Source organism: Daphnia pulicaria, chromosome 8, assembly GCF_021234035.1.
Source record: "Daphnia pulicaria isolate SC F1-1A chromosome 8, SC_F0-13Bv2, whole genome shotgun sequence".
NCBI lineage: Eukaryota > Metazoa > Arthropoda > Branchiopoda > Diplostraca > Daphniidae > Daphnia > Daphnia pulicaria.
The window spans coordinates 7,332,945-7,358,835 of record NC_060920.1 but is presented as its reverse complement, the minus strand read 5'-3'; the positions used below and the strand labels follow the sequence as shown (position 1 = coordinate 7,358,835).

At 41.3% G+C, this 25,891-nt stretch overlaps 1 protein-coding gene and 2 long non-coding RNA genes across 4 annotated transcripts; 1 reads left to right on the top strand and 2 right to left on the bottom strand.

The window, feature by feature from the left end:
- Positions 1 to 1,742: 1,742 nt before the first annotated feature.
- On the top strand, positions 1,743 to 2,725 carry LOC124352564. Its single transcript, XR_006921493.1, has 4 exons — positions 1,743 to 1,851; positions 2,019 to 2,304; positions 2,366 to 2,451; positions 2,524 to 2,725. It is a non-coding gene; the product is annotated as an uncharacterized LOC124352564 (long non-coding RNA).
- Positions 2,726 to 5,272: 2,547 nt separating this feature from the next.
- Positions 5,273 to 6,429, bottom strand: LOC124352598. Of its 2 annotated transcripts, XR_006921518.1 has the most exons (5): positions 6,347 to 6,429; positions 6,146 to 6,245; positions 5,949 to 6,076; positions 5,742 to 5,876; positions 5,273 to 5,675 (listed from the first exon to the last, which is right to left on the bottom strand). It is a non-coding gene; the product is annotated as an uncharacterized LOC124352598 (long non-coding RNA). The 2 variants fall into 2 exon arrangements; XR_006921519.1 differs by lacking the exon at positions 6,347 to 6,429 and having other exon boundaries at positions 6,134 to 6,324.
- Positions 6,430 to 24,116: 17,687 nt separating this feature from the next.
- LOC124311918 (extracellular matrix organizing protein FRAS1-like) lies at positions 24,117 to 25,131 on the bottom strand. Its single transcript, XM_046776283.1, has 4 exons — positions 25,025 to 25,131; positions 24,776 to 24,845; positions 24,453 to 24,677; positions 24,117 to 24,365 (listed from the first exon to the last, which is right to left on the bottom strand). Exons 1-4 carry the CDS (start codon positions 25,129 to 25,131, stop codon positions 24,117 to 24,119), a joined length of 651 nt encoding a protein of 216 aa, XP_046632239.1.
- Positions 25,132 to 25,891: the final 760 nt, after the last annotated feature.

The following is a 25,891-nucleotide window of genomic DNA, read 5'->3' as shown; positions in this document are numbered from 1 at the left end:
TGTTGTAGGCAGTTCTGAACTCGTGGCATTTGAAAATTCAACTATTCATGTATTCAAAATGCATGAGGCAAAAGCTCAAGCTCATGCTCACACTATTTTAAAAATAGCGCACTCAACCTAAAATCTTACAAAAAGAGTTCTCACGAAAGTTCAAGCTCTCGTGAAGTTCAATAAAACTCTGCATGTCGGAAAAGAGGGAAATCAAATAATAATAATAATAATAATAATATATATTTGTAAGGCGCCTTTTTCATTGCATGGTCAAAGGTGCCTTTGAGCTCATAAAAGTGGATGATTCAGTATCTAGGAAAAACAATTTTGAACATAAAAGTCTTGAGTTGGGCTTAAAAGGAAGAAAGAGTGGGAAGAGAGCGAAGAGAGAGGGGGGAGGGCGTTCCATATTCTAGAAGCACATCAGAAGGCTCGTTCACCACATCGCTCCTTTCTTGCTGGTGGGACGGCAAACTTCAGCATGTCAGTCTCAGACTAAAGGTCAGAGCGCTTCGGTTCATGAAGACTGACCAGTTCAGCCAGATAGGAGGGAGCTAGGCCGTGCACAGAATGGTAAGCTAATGTAACGATTTTGAAATCTATGCGGGAGGCGGACTGGTAGCCAGTGAATTGTTTTCAATTGCTGTTTGATGTGCGGGTTGACTGCAGCCTGTCGAGTTGCTTTTCAGTGAGGCCAACGAGCAAAGAGTTGCCATTATCGAGGAGAGATAGTACAAATACCGAGATAAAGCGGGCTGTGGAGTCATGGTCAAGATACTTGCGGATGAGAGCGATGCGACGTATGCGATAAAAAGCACGACGGCAGAGGTTACTCACATGTTTATCCATCTTGAGGTTAGCATCGAAGATAACCCCCAATATTTCTAACTGACGCTGATGAGATGATCACCTCCTCCCCCAAGTCAATCATCGATGCTAGAACTGCATCCTTCTCCGCAGACAGTCAGTCAGTCGAAGTCAGTGAATAAGTCCTCGAAACGTTCAGGGACAGCTTGTTCTCTACAGTCCAGCCTTGGAAGCTGCAATTCAGCTCACAAGAACACGACAGGTTTCCTGCTCGTAACAAATGTGGAAAAATCAACAAACATTTGAGATAAAAGTTTAGTTTACATTTTGACGCTTTTGCCAATGACAGTGTCTCGATTTGTGGAATTATACGCCACTGTTGCAAATCTTATAATTTTCCAACATATGTTGGTAAAACAGGTAACAAATTACCTGTTGGATTGCATTCTGGCAAATATCAACCCGGAACAAAGATTACAATTCTTCTGATCCATTCGGTTAACTTTACTGTCAACCCATTTATTTTGGTAAGATAACATTGATTTAATTTAAATCCACTATCTAGTTTTTTTAAAATTTCATGCAGAGATCGTACTTAACTGAAAAATTTGAGGTTCCTCCCAGTTTTCTTTTTTTAATTGCTATGGATTGCAAGTACAAATGACCAATAAAAGATTTTCAACCATTTCAAAAAACACTCTTTCCTTCACTTATTTCCTGGGTAATAATCTGTGCTTGCAATTGAAAAAAGCCGTGTAAAACACTTTGTGCTGCAGTACAGTATCTTGCAGGAAAAGCTGACAAGGGCTATGTCGACTGCAAGATACAAAAGTCGGCCTGTTGAGTCACGAAAACTGGCCCGAAAAATGCCGCTAGATTGCGTATTGTGGTTTCAAGTTCCACATATCCACGACAGCATTACGCATTTTGTTTTTAGCAGAAGTTGATTTGTTGTTCACAAAGGAATAGCTGTCAGATGTGAAAAGGAATTCTGCCAGTGAAAATGGATAATATTACGTAAACACATAACCTGTGTTTATTTCCTAGACATGGGTAGGTTTATTTTTGTTATTGGACATTTATTTAGATAAATGGTTAATTTTGATTAATGGTAAATTGGTAAGAACCTATCGTGAAAGTTTTCCTAGCTTTTTGAGTCCATTAGATAAATGCACAAATGTGCTAAGTGTGTAATTGAAGCATTTCTTATAATTTTTTAGGTTATTTCATGGCTTGGAAATAAGAAATTTTGAATTGTTTCTTTCCATATGTGAAACTATCTTACCATGGACTATGGAAGTTGTTTGTCGGGAGCTCATGGGTAAGTGTAAAGTATTGAGTACATGTTATGCGTCTAAACTTTCTACTCTTATGTCTATCACTCAGGCTTACAAATATAATAAAGTGAAGAAATAGGTATCGAACAGTAATCCTGTATGCATTTGTCATCCTATTGAAGCTTGATCCATGCTGGACTATGGAAAGATTTTTGTCGAAAGCTATTGGGTAAGTGTTGATTACTATTTGTGTGTCCCAACTCCCTAATCAATATATTTTTTTTACACAGGCTTATCGGTGTACTCTTGTAACACTAAGCTGAATGTCAATGTAGAGTCAGTGACAGTTTGCAAACACTATTTGATAATTCATAAGGTAATTAAGTCAATATTTCCTTATCTGTTTTCCACCATGTCTGATAAGTGAACCTTTTGTTGGAATTTGAAGGAAGAAGCCAAGATTGGCGAGAGCGAAAAAGTTGAAATCCAAAGTGATGCAGAGCAATGTTTCGGAAACGACCCTGCCGTCGCCGTAAGCTGCCAATCAGCATCGCATCTCTCGCATTCTCCAGGAACTGGATCGTGATCCGGCCGTTCACGATCGTCACTGGGGAGACGTCTTAACGATCACATCAACTTGGATTTAAAAAAAAAACCAACAAAATTTGTTAATTTTCATTCTTAAATGTTTATTGTGTAACGTCAATGATTGAAATGAAACAATAAAATAAGAGCTGCTTGTCCTTTCACTATTGAAGTGATTTTGTCCTTCAGCTTTTCAATATTTTGCTTCCACAAATCTATAGATGGAGATTTCGATGACCACACCATCTCTATTGATTCCCACAGTTCGTCAGCATTGCCTCGAATTAAACGTGAGTCTTTATTTATACTCCATTCTATGGAGCACCACAGACTTGCAAAGGGCGATAAATCTCTTGACTTCGGAGGGAATTGGTCGACCCTATAAATTCCTCGAACCACTCATAAACCGAAGGAGGGATGGCGGATAAAGTGAAATCCTTTAAAAAAGTTACTGAACTTCTTTGAAAACGGGTGTTGGCTGTCGGGAGTAGACTTTCGTCTACGAAATCAAGGATTCATCTTCGGACATATTAGTTATCTGCCGGATACAATTTTCTAATGGAGTTGCAGCTTTTGCATTAAAGTTGAACCAGGCCCTAACACACGGATGGAACATTCCGCGTATCTTGCTGGGGAAATGGATTGGAAAACTATCCCAGAACTATCGACACTAAAAAATAGTAAGGAAAATAGTTAAGTTCAGGTTAGGGAAGAAACGGTGCGATAGCTGAATTATATCACATAAAAAAACATTACTTAAAAGTTCTAATATCAGCAAATATTACATCTTCCCATAAATTATTCACGTTTTCCTCGGCAAATCTTTGCTTTCTCTCTAGCTCCCAACTTCGATGAGAATTCTCCATACTGAATACCAAATGAAGGATTTGCCTAATGGTGTGATTCGTTTGCCAAAATGACTGTATGACCACGCGAAAGGGCCTTATATACGGTAGACGAGATCACGGGGGAGGAAAGGGTAAAAAAAAACTGCGTGTCTACGTTTGTAACAAAGATAATGGCCTTGATTTGTTATATGCCAGGTCGTATGGCCTGCGGTTAAATATTTCTCATATTTATGAATCAAAAGCTACTTCGAGGCTTTTTCCTTTGCATCAGTATTTTTTCTTTCTTCTTGACCTAGGTCAAGTTTACTTTCCATTCCTGCTATAGCTTGGAAAAATGCCAGGAACGGGTTCGAAAAGGAGACATAAACTAAACCTAACCTTGAAATATTATATTTCTATCCTTTTCGCTAGTGTAGTTAGTGATTCGAAATAATCAACATGTTTCAGCCGGTTGCTCTCGGCAGAAAATTAAATATTCAAGAAAAGGCAGCTATAGTTGCGCTTAATGATCGGGAAATTTCTGTTCGTGAAATCGCCCAACAAATTAGTTGCTCCCGCAATACTGTTAAAAAATGGATTCGCCGTTGTGAGGAAACGAGAGACGTTCAAAGGAAAGTTGGAAGCGAAATGAAAAAAAAAACAACTCCCGCACAAGACGCTAGGCTCTTGATGGCCATCGCAGCGAAACCTATCACGAGTTTACAGGAAGTTAAAGGTAATTACAGCCAGTCGTATTTTTATTTTTATCCATAAATTAAAATGTTTCAGTGATAGCTGTATGTGAATGGCCTGTCCATCCATCGACTATCTCCCGAAGACTAAAAGGCCGCGCTATTCATGCCAGGGTTCCGGCTGTAAAATAATTTTTGACTGCCAATCAAAAAGCTCAGCGTCTTCACTTTGCCCAGTTTTATGGGGATAAAACTTCCACAGTAATATTCAGTGACGAGAAAACTTTTGTTCTGTGTAGGTTTCTCGTCATTGTCGTATTTATTTATTTTTTAATAACGTATTTTTCATTTATTAAGTTCTCACGAGTGCGGTCGTTCATTCGTGTATCGTGTAAACGGCACTCGGTTTTTGCCCGGCCACACCAAGACCATCAAACGGAGCGGACGGAGATCAATACCGGTTTGGGCGTGGTTCTCATGCGACGGGGCTGGAGACTTATACCACATTAATGGCCGTTTGACTGGCAAACAATACGTCAGGATTCTCGAAGACGTCCTTCTCCCCTCAGCATGGGCAAGGTTCGGGGCAGACGCATTAATTCCATTCGTTCAGGACAGGTCCGCAATTCACACAAGCACAATTGTAACGGACTGGTTTGACGAAGAAGGGGTCTCATTTCATGTTCTTCCATGGCCACCAAAGGGAGCGGGTATGAACCCCATCGAAAATGTGTGGGCCGAAATGGTTCGGGATATGGATTCACAGCATGCAACTGCTAATGAACTGTGGCATTCCGTTAACAATATCTGGGGTAATCTAAGTCGGCGCCCGAATTATTGGTGCATCTTGATTAACTCTATGGCTAAACGACTTGCTATGGTCATCGACGTTGACGGAGACTGGACAAAGTATTAATTTCATGTCTTTTCAAAATTAAAATACAAGGAGTATAAATTGTCATTTGGTTAATACTGGTCGTGCTTTGATTATAAATTGTTATGTCACATGAATCATTAACATTCAAATAATTCCTTGAAATATGGTAACATATCTTTTTTTAGTTATTTTATTTCATCTCATTGGCCTAAATAAAATACGAAAGCATCGACCACTTCTCAGTATGTATGAGGGCTGGCGGAATAAATTCGTTGAAAAGTAGTTGAGATACACTTACAATAAACTTATTCAACATATGAGAAAATGAGACTGTCTTGCTTCTGTAAACATGTTAATTTGATGTCACCAAATTGTTGGTTTCGTTATCGGCGACCCGACAGTTACGAGACGAGCGAAACGTAAAGAGCGAGATGTAATGGAGCTCCATTGATAACTCCGACGAAAGTAAATGTCGGATCAAAATTGGCGAAGACGTCCAGCAAATTATTGTTTCCGGTGAAATCGTAAAACCGCTGATCAGACACTCACGCAATATGCATTTCATTTTTTTTGGTGCTTATTGATGTGGCAATTACGTTTGTGAAGGCAATCATCACTGCTAAATTCGAATAAAACATTCTGAATCAGACATAGTGCAAATTGAATAATTTTTACTTATTATTACCTTCTGTAATTGCCAAGAAATGTCTGGTTACTGTTAGACAAAGAATTAATCTTTCGATGATGGCTACTTCATGAAGGATTACTCTTTGATACACTATTTTCTGCAGTTTCCTAGATATTTAACCATCAAATAATCCTGTATATGAATAAATATGTTGATTAGAAGATTGGGACACATAAAACATACTCAATAACATACATCACTTACCAAATAGTTTTCGACAAAAAATCTTTCCTTAGTCCATGGTGCTCAATGGAAGCTTCAGTGGGATGAACACTTCACAGCAGAGGATTACTCTTCGATACAAATTGCTTCACTTTATAATATTCGTAAGCCTGTGTGTGATAGATATATAGAGTAAAAAGATTAGACGCATAACATGTCCTCAATACTTATACACTTACCCTTGAGCTCTCGACAAACAACTTTTCTTAGTCCATGGAAAGATAGTTTCACATGGAAAGAAACAATTCAAAGTTTCTTGTTTCCAAGCCATGAAACAACCTATAAGATAAAAAGAAATGCTTCAATTAAACATTTAGCACATTTGCGCACTTATCTAATGGACTCAAAAAGCTAGGAAAACTTTCCCGATATCTTCTTACCATTAATCAAAATTAACCATTTATATGAAATAAATGTCCAATAACAAGACCAAACCTACCCATGTGTAGGAAATAAACACAAGTTATGTGTGCATATGGGCGTATCAAGTTTCTAAGCCCTCACCTTGGATCAAGGGAAAAATGGATCCAAACCGAGTTTTGTGTATGCTGTAGCAGACGACACATAAGCACACTAGAAAGACAGTAGACACGAAGCGCGTGAAATTCTTTGTGTAAATTAAAGAAATGCAATGTGAATCGGTTGGGTAATTAAGGTGGGGATAGAAAGTTAAGTAGGCATAGTATATGTAAATAGGGTTGGTCATGAATAAGGAATTCGTTTGAAAAAAATACCATTAGAATCAGTTTTTCACGCTGATTCTCATGGTATAATTTATATTTTTAAAATAATAATTTCCCCCCGTAATCTCACTTCAAAGTTGAGATTAGCTCCCCCCATTTTAAAACGGACCCCACGCCATTTTTGGTGGGCGGTCCTTAAAATCTGATAAATTTCCCCCCTTTTCACCCTTTTCGTCTTTCGCCTTTCGGTCCTAAGGGCAAATGAGTGGGTATAGGCAGCACGAAAAAGGGTGAAAAGGGGGAAAAAAGAGCAAAATTTATCAGATTTTAAGGACCGCCCACCAAAAATGGCGTGGGGTCCGTTTTAAAATGGGGGGAGCTAATCTCAACTTTGAAGTGAGATTACGGGGGGAAATTATTATTTTAAAAATATATAAAAAAATACCATGAGAATCAGCGTGAAAAACTGATTCTGATGTTAATTTTTTCAAACGAATCCCTTATTCATGCACCAACCCTATTCAAAATAGCCATGTAAATTCTTTTTGAACTTGGAACGCCACTTCCGAAAAACTTCTAATTTCTGATTTCGGTCTAAAGTTGGCAATTTTAATGTAACCATTCAAATACAAAAAAATGTAAACATAAAAAATAATATACCAAAAAACCAAAGCTTGTCAAAGAAGCCTTCAACCTAAGAAGAGCTTATATCAAAATTCTTTATCATTACATTGAAAATAAATTTTAATCGGAAACAGGCTTTGCAACGGCGTAACCGCATAACCCAGAATGTGAATCACTAGATTGCCAACAAAATTATATCACACAAATGTTAAGTTTTTTAAATTTTTATCTGTAAGCGAATTAATATTTTTGAATTCGGCTAACAAATAATAAAAGACAATCCTACCTGTCTATAACCCTTCTAAATACAAATTTTGTTCGCCGAAACAAAGTTAGATTTAAGTTAGACGAAAACAAATGACTAAATGAGTAACAACTAACAACAATTACAAAAATACCACTTTTGTGCTATGGAGAAGTCTAACATCCACGTTTCATCAAATTTGTATCCAAAATGGCCCAATCAGCGTAAAACGTTTTAAAGATGCTGTACGCTGATTGGCCATTTTGGACACAAATTTGATGGCAACGCAGGATGTTAGACTGCTCCAGCGGGAAAAAAAAACAATTAAATGGAAATTAATAAAATTCGGTTGGTAGAATTAGTCTTAAAACAATACACAAAGAAAAAATAAATATCAAAAATTAAATTTAATCGGACAAGGCCGGCCTACTTTATCGTATCATAATAATCATATCACATCGTATATGGCAGACGACAAACCTGAAACAGGAATCCAAACCATAAAGTAAGAATCTCGTCTGAGCAGACGGAATCCAAGTTGAGGGCTTAGAAACTTGATACGCCCTATGTTATTCTATCCATTTTCACTGGCAGAATTCCTTTTCACATCTGACAGTAATACTTTTGTGAACAACAAATCAACTTCTGCTAAAAACAAAATGCGTAATGCTGTCGTGGATATGTGGAACTTGAAACCACAATACGCCATCTAGCGGCATTTTTCGGGCCAGTTTTTGTGACTCGACGGGCCGACTTTCGTATCTTGCAGTCGACATAGCCCATGTCAGCTTTTCCTGCAAGATTCTGTACACTCCAACAATGGAAAGATTTCTTACTTCAATGCTAAACAGTAACATTCTTTTCGTTTCTAAATTTATAGATTAGATTCCTTCTTGGTTTTAATGAAGTTCCTTGTGGGTATTATTGTGGTGGGTTCGTTCTAAAATTAATTTTCTGATTATTTCAAGCATTTTTTTCTTGTATTACTGAAGGGGGATTGCCTAAGTGAAAATTGTTGGGACAAACAGTTTTATTTCTATAAAAATTTGCTCTGAAAGGTGGGGCATCAATTAATTAGTCTCCAACCAATCTCCTAAATGTCCATTTTTGGATTAATAAAGAGTGGAATTACTGCTTTCTTTCTTACTACTGGCTTTGTCAAACCATTTCCGACATCCGTGACATCAAGAGGAATCAACTTTTTAATTGATGTTTATTATCCGTATTCATTTAATATGAATTCGTTTATTCATTAATTTCTTCAGTCGACGTCTAAAACGGAAGACATGTGGTTCTAGTTCATAGACACGATTTCTTTATACAGAAAAATAAATGTGATGTAGGTTAATACTTGAAATTTATTTTGTTTTTGCCAACGTTACGACTGATGGTTTATTTTGATTCAATAAATTGGTGTAGGCATTTTCTCTTTAATTTATTCTTGATTGGACAATGGTAATATTCTAACACAGAACAAAATGTGATAGATCTGAAATCAAGGCATAGGATTTTCAGAATAATGCACTCTAAATTCCTTTTTTAGACTATCAAAACTTGTCGAAAAAAATCAAAGTTATTTAGTAATACTGGACTCGGATGGTAAATGTTATAAGGATAGTTCCTGTGAATGATAAAAACTGAAGAGGAAGAACCTTTCTCTGAAATTACTGGGTGTCAAGTATATGCATGCACATTTTGCAAGGTTTAATTTTCACCGTTTAATTCACCTCCAACACTTAAATTGACTGGTAAAACTGTAACTTGATCATTATGTATATCTGAATGTTTACAACAAAAATGGAGTGTTTAAGGCGGGTTTCTTAATTGACTTTTACTGAAATCATTTGGTTGCTTAATTAATTCATTATTGCTTGAATCTCTCTTCCCCAATTCAATATGAAGAGGGCCCATAATTTTGTTAAAACTTCTATCTTACATCAGTCTGAACTTACGGCCATTTTGGGTGACAAGGTCCAAGCTGCAATAATGTCCTGTCCTTCTGTCAAATAATATTCTCTCATCTCAAATCTTATTTCCTCCACCTTTTAACTTTCCCTTTTCTCCTGATTGAGCCATTTCAAGGGGCTCTTTTTATTTTAAAATATTCTATTGTACCTAAAATTTTCACGCCAAAAAAATATAAGTAGTCACAATCAATTACAACCGCCCTGGGCCCGCGTCTTTCAGGCCCACTTTTATTGGGCCTGAACGTCGCGAAAATTTGGCCTAAAAGGCGGACTTTAATGTCATTCAGGCCCAATATAATTTTTTATGTATAGGCTATACATTTTAGTAGACATTTAGCTAGACAGTTTCCCAAAACATTTAAATGGTTTAGTGTAAGTATCATGGCTGACATAACTAACAATTATACTTTATACTCAGATTGAATTTTAATTGTTTGGCAGGTTGAACCCTGAACAACTGTACACCCCTAAATTAACAAAGTTAGTGTTGATTGTCATTGACGCTTTGAGAGCAGTTTTAATATTAGGAGAAAATCTAATGATCCATGCCTTTTCTTTCTAATCTTCATCATAATGGTCAAGCGTGCTCCTATCTTGCCCATGCTCATACACCAACAGTCACTTTACCTAGAATAAAGGCTCTTGTAACGGGTAGTGTGCTAGGATTCGCTGATGTCATTTTGAGTGCGAGTAGCTTATTTGTGGAAGAAGAACAACAAACGTATTTTATTACTTCGTCAATATGCTTGCGTTACTTATAATCTTATTCAGAAGCAAAAGGCGGAAAGAAAGTGTACTTTGGTTTTATGGATGGGTTTTATGGGACTCGTTCAGATTTCTCGTTGTTGGAATCAAACCGCATGATTCCGCAGGAGACAAATGGATAAAGGAATCCGATGTTAAAGAATGGCTTAATACTCCAGGCAATCAGCCTTATCTAAATGTTTCTTCCATGATTGAAGCGATGGGAATTTTGCATTGGATTCACAGCAATCTTAAATTCAGAACCTTGCAGGTGATGGCCACATTTGCAAGCCTGGTCGCAAATCTTCCTCATCGTTCGGCTTTCGATTTTTTCATCCTTTTACTATCTTCAGTCAACGTGAGCGTTGGATTTTTTTTTTATTGTAAAAGAAAGTTATTAACATATCTCATCTTCGTTACAACAGGGGTCTTGTGGAAGCTAGCGTTGCTTATTTGTCGGTGATTGTGATCGGTGTTTTTCACGTGAACGGTCTTCAACATTGATTACGATGTGGACTGTTCTGACTTCTCTACTGAAACGACCTCACAATGTTATCCTTACTTGGATACATTTGCTGTAGTACTCCTTGATAAACCCCCATCTAATTGTGCAGCTTAACCCTTTTTACAACAACCTGGCACATTACTGGATTGGAATGGCTTGGTACTTTCGCAAGAGGTTGCGCAAAATGTGTTATATCGCAACATTAAAATAGAATCCGGTCTCAATAACGGAGCGAGGTCAAAATGAAGTGGGAAATCAAAGTGTTTCTGGGCTTTGCGGAGAGCTATTCCATTCTGCGTGAATTTGGGCCTAAATGTCGCCAAAATTGGGCCTGAAAGGCACGAAAAAAAAGGTAAGCCTGTAAGACGCGGGCCTGAATGACTGGTCCTGAATGTCGCTTATTCTGTAATTCAGCAGTCCTGCTCAAATCATATTGGACTGAAACAACAAAAAACGGTTATATAAAAAGGTTACAAATTTTGTCTTACTCTGAGACAAAAAGGTCCATCTTTGTGCATACCCTTAAATGTCGCAGATGTAAAACACTTGATCAAATGGATATTAGGAAAACAATTTTCAATTTTTCAATGTTTACTCTCAGGTTAGTGAAGCAACAATGTTTCAAATTCATCACAAAAAGTAACCGAGAATCCCAAACACGTGAAAGCTCTGTCATTTCAAAACGAAGAATACATTGCCTAAATGATGTAAATTATCGTCTAGACTCAGATATCCTCACAGAACGGATGATGTTACCAAGTCACCCTCACTATTCGCAAAGGTTTCCAAAGAAGAGTCAAGCTTACCATTTGGAAAGTCACCCTTGTTGTTGTGAAAAAGAAGATTGGAAGAAGTTTACATTACTTGAACTTATCTTTCGGTATAAAAACAAAAGCAGCGTCCAATTCTTTAGTTCAGTCTTTCTGACTCATCCGTCAAAGAATGTGTACCTTAGTTCTCACTACTGGCTCACTCCACACCTCTTGGGTTTATTCTTCTTTCCATTATTGTTTTAATACTCATGTAATTACCCGTTCGATGCTAGAGAAGCCTTGCACTTCGCATGTACTCACTTAAAGCTAATATGAACAATACAAGCTAATTCACATTCTAATTAATCTTTGAGTTGACTATCGATATCCGAGAACAATCTCAGGGAGTTAGTCTTGAGTCATTTTGTATAAGATGTAGTCGCCAATACACTTATTTAAGAGATAGGAACGATTCCGTTAAAATATTTTATAGAAAAACCATTGAAATAGAAAAAAACCAAAGATTTCCTCAGTAATATACAAAAGCCTTGATCAATTCTTTTTCTTGTTATTGCATGTAAAAATTTATATTCAAATCGAAAATGTATGAAATTGAACCGGTTATATTTACCCCACGCTTGGTTGGAGCAAAACACTCCCCACGGTAAAGCTGCTTGCTCTTGGTCAACATCTTTCAGTTTAATGTTTCTAACAACAGCAAAGGAGGAAGTCCTTGGTGGGCATCGATTCCTATCCCATTAATGCTTAATCTCATCCATTGTGCTGGTATCGGGTTACGGAGTTTATAGCAGATTTGATGATGTATTTTTTCTTCATTGAGCATTTTGTAAAACAACTATCTAGGGAGTAGTAGAAAAGAAAGAAAGAGAGATTTACAAACAAATCTTAATTTAACTTTAAAACGTAACTTGCCAAACAAACCAAAGTTTTCAAACATTTTGCGAACTTATACTTTAAATTAATATTCTTTTTCTATATTTTTTTCATATTCTACTTCTAAAGTATCAAAGCAGGCTACTAAACAGGCAGTGTCGATTGTGCTGTCACATAAAAATTATTTGCAATACAATTATAAAGCAAACGTGCAATTGATGAACAATATCTAAATCTGAAAAATATCAACTCATCTAGCAACTAACGAAAGAAAAATTGGACAGTTGTTCATGAACTTAAAACTGTTGGCGCAGCCTTACTTATTTCGGAGTTTGGAGTCTTAATTTGTAATTTTCTTTCTACCAGAAGTTTACTATGTGAAACGCAGAGTTATTACCTGTCAAACGTTAGGCCTGAATAACTAAAAATTCCAGTGAAATGCTCAAATTCAGTATGGTTCTAAGTTAACACGAAAACATTGCTTAGAGGAAAAATTTGAATAAACAAAACTCTTCAATAAAAACGCCAATAAAACAACCAAATATATATGTTATAAAGCAAGATGATAATCATACTCTGATAGTAAGATTTTTTTGCCAGGTGGATAAGTTGAATGTTTTAAATTTTGATTGCTTGTATTAATCCTCTGGAGGGATACAACTAATTGTAATGAAACTAAAGAGAAAGATGGTAAATCCCTACCCCCAATAAGACCGCCCACCAGCAAAAAACGCAGTTGTGAAGCATGAAGTTCCAGGCAATCGAAAGAAGAAAGAAAGTTCGCCGATGACTGTGGTTGATTTTTAATACATTCCATTGCGGCCGAAAAAGCAAATGCCGGACAATTTAGTTTCGGTGGCAGTAAGCAATTTCGGTCTGCTGCTTTCCGCCTATTTGAAAAACCATAAAGAAAGAGAACGAGAAGAAGAAAAAGCAACGGGATCTGCCTTTCCACACTACGTCACCAATAAAGATCTCTTTTACCCAGGGGTGGTAAGAACATGAGATAGAATTATATTTTTATTTCCGAGAAAAATGGCAGTAACGTTGAATGTGTGTGGAGTTGTTGCAGGCATTTACCGAATTTGTGGTAGACTTTTGAACCTTATGTGACCCAAAAAAGAAGCAAAATCGAAAATGGATGGCATAAACATGCCTCAGATTTTCCTCTGCCAGTTGGGTATTTTCAGTTAGCAGGTACATGGAAATTCTGTATGTTATGAGCATTATCAGTGGGGGGTTTAAATTTTGGGTTACGATGTACAATTCTAAGGTAAAGTGGGAACATATGATGCGTTTACCATGTTTTTCGTAACGTCTTACAGAATCTTATCAATATGAAGAGGATTTCTGGGTTGTCTTTATGAAACTGGTACCCTTTACTTACATTTAGGGTTTGCGTGTTTTTATTTTTGGGTATTAGGGGGCGGGGTTATAAGTAGTACTTTTTACTGTATACCTTTTATCATCCGCCTAACAATAATTCAATTATTCGTTGAAGGCACAAGAAGATAGCTGTGCTACCCCAGTTGTTGCTCGCACATTGGTGAAGCTTGGCAATTCTCCGGATTACAACAGCTGTATAATTTCCATCCGTGTGCTTCCGGACTCCGGTGAGTCCACAGACGCCATTCCTGCCGCCATGTTCTAGAGCCACTTCAACCACGTTATGTTGGTCGAAGATGGACACGGCCACTGGGGCGGCGGTTTCTTCGCTGGGTCCTTACCTAGCCTCATTGCCAGCGGATCCATCAGCTCCGTTGCCACAACTATGCACGTCCCCGGGACCCTTCAGCAACCTGTGCTCTCTAAGGCATCGTTCTAAATGCTTCTGGCTGGCTCAATACCCCACGCCTGCGAATTATCAGCAGTTACACTGCCGCCGTTGACAGCACCTTGTGGAAAATGAGTGGAACGGTGCTACTAAATTAAAAATAAAACGGAAAACACACCCACAAAAAAAATCACGGAGACAAATGTTGGGACCAAAGAAAAAAGAGATGAAGGAAAATAGGACGAAATTGGGTTGAAATAGCTGACGTATGGCATGAGAGAAAAATATAAAAAAAAATAAACGCAAATAAAGATGAGATCTTTACGGGAAAACGGAGAAGCCGTTGTAGGAACCGGATCAGGAAGGGTGAAGCTGACCACTTGGTTGGAAGCACTCGCTGGAAGTTTTTGCTGCAAACAAAGGAACAACCAACCGGCCGGTTTTTTAACGTGGTAATCTCGAATGTGCCCCACCTTTACTTTGACTCCCGTAGTGGACCAACGTTTTGACGTGAGGTAAAGGATGACCAAACTGTAACCGATCGCCAGCGGTGGAACGGGGATGCGCGGAACGGTTGAATATCTAAATTTGGAGATCCTTGTATCGTCTTGCGCGCTTATCTAAAAGCCCCGTCGCCTTAAACCCTTCCGGGGCGAATGAACACCGCTGCAGGGAATAAGATCACGCGTTGGCCGTCTAAATAAAAATTTGCAACGGGCACTCTTTACCAGAAATGGGAGCTTTGCGGTAGAGAAGCAATGCACTGCCAAACTTGTCCTGGTAAAAAGATACGGATGACAAGGAACCGGCGATGAGCGTCTTTACCATTTTGACGGTGGATTATGCGTAGCCATTTGACTGAGGATGGTAGGCCCACGAACGGCCGGTACTGATGTCCAATTCGCGAAGAACTGAGACAAAAATTTGGACTTGAACTGTGGTTTCCCATCCAACGCACGACCGCGGTACGCGCCGAGATTTACGAATCTTAAATAAAAATGGCGGGAAGCTGAAGAGTGCGGAAGGAGAGTTTCTGATAGATGAGATGGCAGGCAATCTGTGCAGGTTGGGCAGGATATAACGGCCACAATAACATCATTGTCCATTGAGGGCCAGTAGTTGGGGAGGTGGGCGTGCGAATGGGTTTAAGTGACCTCAAATTGCATGCCAAGATCCAAATGTGCCTCCTAAGTGGCTAAAAAGACCGAGATATTCTCAACCACTAAAACCATCCTTTCCAGCATTTGATTCAATACCTTATAGCAGTCAGCAGGAAAGTACGTCACAATTTTCCACTTGTTGCTGAACTCAGGCACCAACATCGTCGAACTATAAATTTTTGTGACAATTAATGGGATTCTGGTGCTCAATAGTTGACTCGGTGTAAACTGTATGAATTCGCCTTCTTTTAATTTTGACTATTGCAATCCAATACATGGAAGTTCAATCAGAGAATTTGAACCCACAAAACATGGATATCGAATGACAGTTGAAAATCACAATTTTTTGCCTCCATTAAAAATTTAGAAAAATCCGCATGCTTGCAATTCATTTGTGTCAAAAATATGTTTTTTTTATCATAGAAGTCATGTCAAGTAAATGGGTGTTGGTAAACTGGTCCGTCAACAATTATACTGACTGGTCCGTCAATCCCCCAGATTGGGAGTCAAGCGAGAAATCGTGTACAAAACGGGTGGTTGGCCTCGTTGAGTATGCTGGGAAAATGCCAACAGACGCATGACCGGAAATTATAAAGATAAAATTCTTGCAGCAAGAAGTAATAATTTATTGATTGCCCTTCCAGATATTGAAACAGTCAGTTGGAGAGTAAGTTATTACTTTCCCGTTAGGTCCACATGTATAATATAATGACTATAGAGTCTGTTTTATTAAAGAAAATCCAAAGATGCAAGACACTGTCTTGCACTCTTAAACTAGGTCTATAATGAAAGCCCAGTGAAAGGGATGGTGTCTTCATCCTTACGAATTTTAAGAAAAAGAATACCAAAGCCCACGAAAAGGGCAATAAAAGCAATTGCATGACTATAAAGAATAAGACAGCTGGAGATTTCTTGAAAAATGCCAGAAATACGACCTTGCAAATGGCGCTTCTCTTAAAACCAAAACCCTTTTGGTCAGACATTCTTCGGCATTTCAAACGAGTTGTAAAAGGAAAAATATCTCTCCGGCTATTTGTCATTGACGTTGACTTCTCTCCATTCCCAACGGAAAAAAGGAGCAAATGGTAACACAACTTAACTTGAAATGTAATGCAATTTTAACCGTTTCAAATGTTATAAGGCATCTACCTTCAGTTGACATTTAATCCCTTTTTATAATAGTAATAATAATAATAGTTTGTATTTATAAAGCGCTTTTTACAATCAATTATGCTCAAAAGCGCTGATCAAGGGCAGGGATTACAATCATCAGTCGGGGTAAGCGAGTTTAAATAGATGGGTCTTCAGGCCGGCTCGGAAGTTCTCGATGGAGGGAGACATTTTTAGGTCGATGGGGAGGCTGTTCCAAATCTGGGGCGCTGCATAAGTGAATTATATCTCCCAAACACCACTATTCCAGCAATCCATGTTCTTTAGATCTTCTTCGGTCAGCTTGGTAGCTCTATCACAGTGGCGATTGGCAAAACCAGTTGGTGTAATTATTTCAAGGATGCTGCACCTTCATTGGATAAATTCTCTCTAACGTTGCCATTTCATATAGGGTATTGGTATCCTAGAAGTATACCGAGCAGTAAAACTACTGAATAAAAGGTGATTTGATTAACCTAACCTTTCTATATTGATATTAAAATCCTCTTTATTGCTCAAAGGGGAAAAGAGGATAGCTGTTCTTCCCCAAATGTGTTAGCTCAAGGCCCATCAATGGCCTTCCACACATTTAAACATTCAGCTGGAGAGTAAGTTATTACTTAATTGTCGACTTTTTATTTTGTGTTCCATTTAGGGAAATACATCGCTACCCTTCTTAAAAGATGTGATTGCAGGCTGAAGGAAATGTTCAAACTGAGGAAAAATTTAATTTTTAACATCAAGAAGCTCATGTAAATGGTGTGTTTCTCTTTTCTAATTTTATCATACAATTCATTTCTCAATTTTCTCAATTCATTCATGCGTTCCAGTGAGAACTGAAAAGGTCAATATCAGTCGGCCAAACGCTACTCAAATTCCTGAAGAACGAGCGATCCAATAACCAATCGCTTGAATCGCACTCAGAACGTGACTCTATCGGCTTCCACATTCATTACTCCGGGAAGGTGGACAGCTTCTATTGAGATATTTTGCATCTCACAGAATTCAGTTAATTTCTTAGCTGTGGTCGTCAATTCACTTGACCTGGTTCCCCCTCCCTTTTTTATGTAACACACGGCCGTTGAGTTGGCCAGATACATTCGAATGGAAAGGCCCTGCGCTTCCCCGGCGAATGATTGCAAAGCGTAGAGAGCTCCAGTAAGCTCCAACTGATTAATATGTAACGAAGTCTGTGCAGTTGTCCAAGGACCGCGTGTCGCAACGCTATCACAAACTGCACCCCAGCCGGACATAGACGCATCCAAAAAAAATCTCAATGTCAGGGATTTTTTGGGGAAAATCTTTGCCATTCAACGCGCTCAGATTTGATACCCACCACTCCAAATCCAGTACTGAACCAGAAGAGAGAGTACATTTAACATTCAGGTCACCTCCCACCCTCTTTGACTCTGTAATATAGAAGTTTTGCATACTTCTGTAATGGGATTGTTCGAAGGGAATTGTTGGAATAGCCCATGTAAAGTTCCCGAGAATAGAAGCAACCTTGCGTAATGAAACCTCACCGTCGGCTAATGTTTTTTACACACGTCCATCACATCTTGCACCTTGGCCGCGGGTAATGAAAAGGATAGTCTATCTGAATCTACAATCATCCCTAGATATTCGATACATTTTGAGGGAATGGTGGTGGACTTGTCCCAATTGATAAGGAGACCTAAAGATTCTAAAATGCCTAAGTGGTTTTTAAATTGGCGTGCAACCCCTCCTCAGTCTCATTCATAATAAGGAAATCGTCAAGGTAGAGTACTAGTTTGATCCCTCTTTTCCTCAAAAAGGCAACGACGGCAAGTCAAAAGCTTTGTGAAGATTCTAGGGGCTGGGGCAAGACCGAAAGCCATTCATTTAAACTGAAAAACACGCCCTTCCCATTGAAAACGTAGATATCTTTGGTGGGAGTTATGAACAGGCACGGTCAAATACGCGTCTTTGAGATCTAATTTTATAAACCAGTCCCCTTTTCTAACTAAAAAACGGACAGTTTCTAAATTTTCCATCTTAAAGTGCTCATAAACAATAAATTTGTCGAGCGGTTTAAAATTGACGATTGGCCTATGCCCTCCCGTCTTTTTTGGTGAACAAAAGAAAGAACAGACAAAACCGGCTGATCCATCCTTAATTTCCTCAATTTCCACTTCCGTCTTACACACAGCTTGCATTTCCTCAGACATGGAAACGTCACGAGGTGTAGAGCGTTGCAAAGGTTCGGAAAGAAAATTGATTCTAAGACCCTCCGCTACTGTGTCTAAAACCAGGGGTCGTCAGTCACCGCTATTCAATGATCAGCGAACGAGCTCAATCTGGCACCGACTTTTATGTCTATTGAAGATGCTACATTTATAAATGGGCGAGATAACTCATACCTTCTTGGGTTGCGATTTCCGCATCAACGACCGCCTCTGGGATCGCCACCTTCTCTCCGTCCTCTCGCTCTACCACCGTGATCAAAATGTGGCACGCCGTAGTGAGTATGGCGTGTTGGTGGAGATATGTGTTGGTCACGTCTGGTCGACCGAACTGGATTCCTTCTGTTTGTGGCAGCCACCGCTTTGTCTCTTCTAGCTAGCGTCTCGTCTTGATTTGCCTCGTTCAGAATCTTTTCAAGGAAACGGCCGGTGAAAAGGAGCTCGCGGGCCTCCTTACCGGTTGCAAAGCAGTTGTCATCTTTCAGCAGATAATCAACTCTGGGGTTCGTGAAGTGTACGACAGACTCACGGCGAAAATTGGAGATGTGGGCCAACGCACGGCTCCACTGCTGCAGGGCCGCCTCGACTGAGCGACGCAAACTACTTGCCGTGGCCTCTTCCAACGTAGCGAGCAGTGAATAAAGGTCGATCAACGGGGGACCGATGTCCATAATTTTGAGCTGGGTTCGAACTAACGATTCCTCCCTAGCACTGACCGATTTAAGAACGCCTTTATCCTTGGACCGACGGCTCATCCATGCGTCTAGCTTGGGAGGCATAAGAGAAAAGTCCGTAACCTCATACGCTAACGGAAATTCTTTAGATTTTAACTTCGACTGCTCAGTTGAAACGCCAACCGATACAAGTTACGCTATTTCCTCGCAGATCGCTTTGGGTACTGGACGGGACGTTGGTGGGGACGGGACGTTGACGACGGCAACCATTTCTATTTCTTGTCTGGTTTCCACACTCTGGCCTGCGTTAGATGGGCCTGCTGTTGCCTGAGTCCCTTCCAAGACGGTCGGTAAACCGCTTGCCGCCGCTATTTTTCTAACGGGTAACGACGGCTCCTCAGTGGCAAAACGGACGCTACTCTGTGGCCGCCATCTGAGACCGGGGATCCTGCTCGCACTCGAAATAAGCGCCGTACGCTCTGGCGTGATCACGAACATAAGAGTCGTGAACTGGTGGTTGACCCTACACGTCGAAATACGGATTTTCGTTACGTGGGTAGACGTTTTCGAATGCGCGTCTCAAGGGCAATCTTTCACGATAAATGGGACGGTCAAATCTCTCCCTTTCGTCTAGGACGTAACGGTTTGGGTCGAAAAGCACACGGGAATTATTCAAACTTTCTGCTTCACGAATAAGCCCATTTGTTAACCTGTCGACGCGAACGTGTTCGAAACGTGGATTCCTCGGGGCGCGAGGAAAATTTTGCGACGAAATCCCCGTATAAGAACTAGAAAAAGTCTGAGGAAAAAGGGGCGTTGCATGTAGCGAGGAAAAAGAGCTTTAAAGAGCTAAATATATCGTCTACACCCTTAGGGTCGAAAGTAGTTACTTTCGTTGTATAACTGATGAGAGACTCTAAACCTCGGATGACGCTCGACGTCGAGTTCGATGTGGCCGACTCGGTCGTTCCGGCCACCGGAGTCTACTGGCTCAAACTGATCAAACCTACCGGATCGTCGTCTACATTCGGCATCACTCGGCATCACTCTTCAAGGTAATAACAATTTTATTTTCATTTCAGATTAGAAATTTTTAAATTTTGTTTTTTTTTGCTTTTTTTTACGGGTGCCCATTCAGATGATGCCAAAGTACAGAGGACTAGCGACGGGAGCTTGGCCGTCAGCGCCGTTCTGCAAGGCTCAGTGGCCCATCGAACGGGTTCCGTCCAAGCCGTCCGTCCAAGCCGGCGATTGCTTGCTGGCCATCAACAACAGCCGCGTCGAGATATGGACCATCGACGAGGCCCTTTCGGTCCTGCAGAGCGAGCAAATCATCCGGCTGAAATTGCATAAAAGCCAGTCGGCGGATGAGTTGCCGCAACAGGCCGCTGTCGTCTACACGGTGGAGCTCGTCTGGCATGGAGGTCCTTTGGTGATCACAATCTCCGGCACCGAGAGCCCCGACGATCCCATCGCCATGCATCTCCGGGCTGACGGAAGGAGGACTGGCCGAAAGGACCGGAGCCCTTCACGCCGGTGACCGGTTGCTGGCCATCAACGGCCGCTCCCTCCAGGGCAAACTCCTCTCCGAAGCCATTGAGATTCTCCAGAATTCCGGCGACATTGTGACGCTGAAAATCGGCAAATCCAGCGCAAGTAGGAATAATCAGTAGAATATTGAGAAAATTAATAACCATACTAAATAGACATTTCTTATCCGCGTTTCGTTTGATTGTTTTCCAGAAGTGCTCAACACGGGAGAACTTCAAAGAGAAGATTAGGCTACCTGCATCTCAAGTTGCCTCCGCTTCCTTCCATCGATAGCGCCGTCGAATCGTGGGTTAGCGGAGCCTCCAACCAGAACAACAACAACAACAATGATTTGACGCTGATTTACACGGCCGGTGCGTCACCTGATTTGAAATTGACGACTCAAATGTTTTCCTCAAAATAATTCTCTTCTGATTGATTAAAGAGAGCGCCACGGTGAGACGGAGGCAGAACAACAACCGGGAGCAGTGCTGGGACATGCTCTGCTCGCCCAGCGTCGACAGCGGCCAATTCGAAGTCCAGTGTAAAGTCATCGTCAACGGCTCTGTGCCCAGCAGCAGCAGCCCGACCAACTTGGCTGCTGGGACGTCGCCGGGTCAGCAGCAGCAAGACGGGGAAGTGGAGACGGCTGAGCAAGTCATCCGCATGAGCGATCTAGCTCTGGTCCAGCGTTGCAGCACTTCACCCCGCAACTACCGCAAACTAACCCATCCGCAACGGCCAGATGCCGAAAACTGCAGAAAATCCTCTCGAGCTTCACCCATCTACTGCCTAGCGCCGGCCTTCCCTGGCTCCCAACTGCCGTCCAATTTGGAAATAATCCACCAGGTAAAATCATTTAAAGGCGATTGATTATTTCAAAAATGAAATGCGTTGACTTTTCCGTTAGGCTCAGGTGACGTTGCACAAGGATTCCGTGTACGAAGATTTCGGTTTCAGCGTTTCGGACGGCCTGTACGAGAGAGGGTCAGAGGGATCTACATCAACCGCATCCGCAAAGGAGGGCCAACCGATCTGTCTGGCCGAAGTGAACGTAAGTGAACGAAGTGCTACGTTGCCGATTTTAAACAAAAACGCAACCTTGAACATCAGTCCAGTTCCAGTATACTAATGATAATGGCCTATTCTTTTACATTTCCTTGTGGAAAAAAATGAAAAAATCATTTTGGATTCTAAAAGTAATATCGCTAATACTCCAAGTGGATCAATTTCAATTTGCCAATTTTTTTTAGATGTACACGCTTTTTTAATATTTGGGACTATACATTTTCCGGAGCAGGACGCAAGTCCCAGTGGCGTTAGGTTAAATGCGTCACTGGTTCCAAATAGTCATATATAGACATAGCTCCCATTGTCGAATTATTCCAACGACATGCGTACCGAAAGTAAATGTAACCAATTGCTTTAAATTCCAGTAATTGTGGCTAAAAGATCCAATGCTCTTATGTCCCGAGCGACGACTTTAATTCCAAACGACTTATGTCCCGACGACTTATGTCCCGACGACTTAATTTCCAAACGACACAAGTACCAAATGTTAAAAATCGAATATCTGGCAACGTATGGGACTAGTGACGTTTTTTTTTAATAACTAGCCATCTAGCGCTCAGCTTGACATACATGATTTTGTAGTTAACAGCACGGTTTTTTTCGTTTTCATTTTGCCTATATGGATAAGCTCCAGCAGAAAATGTACTTGTAAAGTTCGAAATTTGGCGGGAAAATTGGCTAACCCCTTTTAAAAATCGGAATTTTAAATAACAGGCTCGTTTTAGTCAATTTTTGCCACTGACCATTCTAGGAATCCTGGCCCTGATTGGTGCCATCGTCGGACTCATGTTTCCAGAGACGCTGGGTGCCATTCTGCCGGAGACGATCGAGGTCAGAGAGAAAGATCAAAGTTTCTGGGATTTCCCGTGATGCCAACGACAGAAAGAGTAATGATTCAATACTCTAAATAGTTGATTGATTTCCCCGAAATTAATCATTGAAAAATTTTATTGAGTTGGTTTGCAGGATTGAGCCGGACACGGTGACGGCCTCCAGCGGCGATTCGCTGCTGGTCGTTGCCGCCAAGGATTCGAATTTCATTCGGGCGCCATCCAATTGGGCCAATGCCCTGCGGACATCTATCCGCGGAGAGGCCTTCCGCTCCAGCCTGCTGGCCCGCCAGCGTCAGCAGCGCCAGCTGGACCCCAACGACAAAAGCCACAAGACTAATAACCCGGAAACAATCATCAGTTCCTCATCAGCTCCTCATCCCCGTCCGCCAATCGATAAAAAAATTGTTCCATAAAAATGGGGGGTTTGGGAGGTGATTAAAAATAATTGTGTTTTCTCATATTTCATTGTATAGTATACAGTATATATATATATAAATGTTTACGTGTGTGTGTCGATGTGAATGTGTGTCATATGATCAAACCAGGGTTATCTTGATGGATCCAGATGTGCTGGCTATCCGTCCGTTGTTATTGAGAGCTTTCATCGGAGTCGATTCGTTTTCTTCTTCCTCTTCTTCTTCCGGAAATGGTTCCGCCGCCACCGCTTATTCTTCCCCCGCGCCTATGATGGCCACCGGCCCACCCGCCCACCGCTGCCGCCCGTCTGGATGATTTTAATGTCGTCGCTGATGTGATTCGTGTCGCTGCTGCTGCTGCTCCTGTTGTGATTTTTATTTTTATTTTGGGCCGGTCGTTAATACACGGAGAAGACAATCAAAACGGCCATGACTAGAATGACCAAGAGGCCGGCCAAGAGCAAGAGCGTCGAGGCCAGGACGGCCGACGGCTGAGGCTCGTCGTCAGAGCCACCGTTGGGGCTGTTGCTCGCCTTGCCGCTTTTTTGTGGCCGCTTTTAGTGCCGCTTTTAGTGTGGCCGGACGGCGGCCAGTCCAATGGCAGGAAGCGCATGTTGGTGCCTCGACGGGCCTTCAGTTGGCTTCCGGATTCCTGGTGCTTCCAGCGGAACATGGACCCGCTTCCAATCACCGGCTGCTCGGAAAAGGAGACCTACATTTTTTTTTTTATTTGGCGCCAAAATGAAAATTGAATTGAATAAATAAAAATGGAAAAAGAAAAAAATGTTTCGATCAGATTGTGGAGGAGGGGGGAAAGGCCGGACGTAACCGGGACAGGGAGACCGAGATTGAGATCAAACTGGGCCAGTCTCCGTTCTAACCTGTCCCCGCATTGCTGGACTGGATAAGGAGCGTGACCATCATCATCACCATCCATTATCGTAGATGTGTCCAGGCATCAATTGTACTATGTGGGAGGGGTGAAGATAAAATACCTGGAGAAACCAAGGAATTCCAGGCTCCAGCTGGAACAATGGATCGACGCTGAACACGAATCCGTCCATGCTGGGCAAATGAGCCATGCCGGTGCGTAGCTGGTCGACTTGGCTGGCGAATTTGGCGTCCAGGGACAGACCCTGGACGTCCTTGTCACTTCCGTACGGGTCCTCACGATCCTATCGATAATAAAAAAATTAAAAAAAAAAATCAAATTGTTCCAGGGAAATGTGAAATAATAAAAGAGGCCGGACGAATGGACGGACCAATAAAAGTAGTCGGTATTTCAATCGCTGCGAGTTCTCCAGGCATCCGAACTGGGGACGTTCGGCATTGGGCTCGAACAGCGGGACGTAGCCGTCACGGCCGGCGCACAGGTACAATTTCTCGATGGAGAGGCGGTTGCTGGGCGAGAGCTCGTTGCTTGGATGCCAAAGGACGCGCCCGTAAACCCGTTCTCCGTTGTGGAACGAACCTTCGAATTCAGCATCCTTTCACATCCAGCAACAATAAAAATGGAAAAGGACGGACAAGAACTTTCACATCAATTGCAATTCATTTGGAAATTTCAATTTGTAATTAATTATACTTTAATGTCGTCGATGCTGCGTGGTTTTCTCAGGAAGGCCCGCACGTCGTTCGTCAACTGGAACGTCGTCCTAGATGAGACAAGAAATTGAACGTTAATTGTCCAGCAACGCAACAACCGCAACAACAATTTGCAGGCCCTGCTGCCGGCCTGCCGGGAACATTTTGTCAAATGTTTAACTGTTTAACCAACGATTTGTTTTGTGAAGGTGAAAAAATATTTTATGTAGAGACGGCCACACAAACTTACTCTAGGGAGTAATATACGGGTTCCGGCCGGAATGGCTGTTGGTAATGGATGGGCAGAGTGACGTTGAACGGGTCGGCCGCTTGGCAATCTTCTTTTTTATTGTTCATCGGCCGCCCAAATTTGTTGGCCGGCTGCTAAGAATCGGACGGATCAAGGGGCCAGCACCAGCGTGTAGTTGCCCGTGTAGTCCTGCAGCGTGTAATTGGAGACGGCCCTCCACTTCTGGAAAGTGGCTCCCGTCGGGTAGATCTGACTCCACATCAGCTCCAGGTCTAAGCCCAGCCACTGGCCGGCCACGAAGTGGTGGTGCGGAGGACTTAGTAGTCGACTTCCGCCTTCCAGGTAGCGTCCGGCGAAGCGAGTCTCCGTTTGGAATTCAATCACCAGGCGGCCGTTGTTGGGATCGGTGCGGATTCGCGTCACGTGGGGCTGGACGACCAAGGCCAGCTTGATTTCGGCCACTCCGCGCTGGCCGAAGGCCAAAAATTTCAAAAAAAATTCAAAAAATTGATTCTTAATTAGAGAATCATTGATATGAATAAATTTTAATGAAAAATAGTAAAATCAGAATCAAAAATCAGAATCAAACTTGGGTAAGAATAAAAAATCGAAAAATCAGGCAAAACTGATTCGAATCGTTTATTCGAATCAAATTTTGATTGGAATCAAAATTGATTCGGCAGATCACTGAATGGCCGTTGTCGGACATTGCTTCCATTCCGACAGGATTCGCTTTCACTTGGCTTGGCCTTACATCACTGGATTTGTACACGAATGCATGTTGCACAGGGAAGTGCAACGATCAATGAAGTTCGTTGACCCGACTTTCCGAACTGGATTCGAGTACAGGATTAATAACGAAGTGTC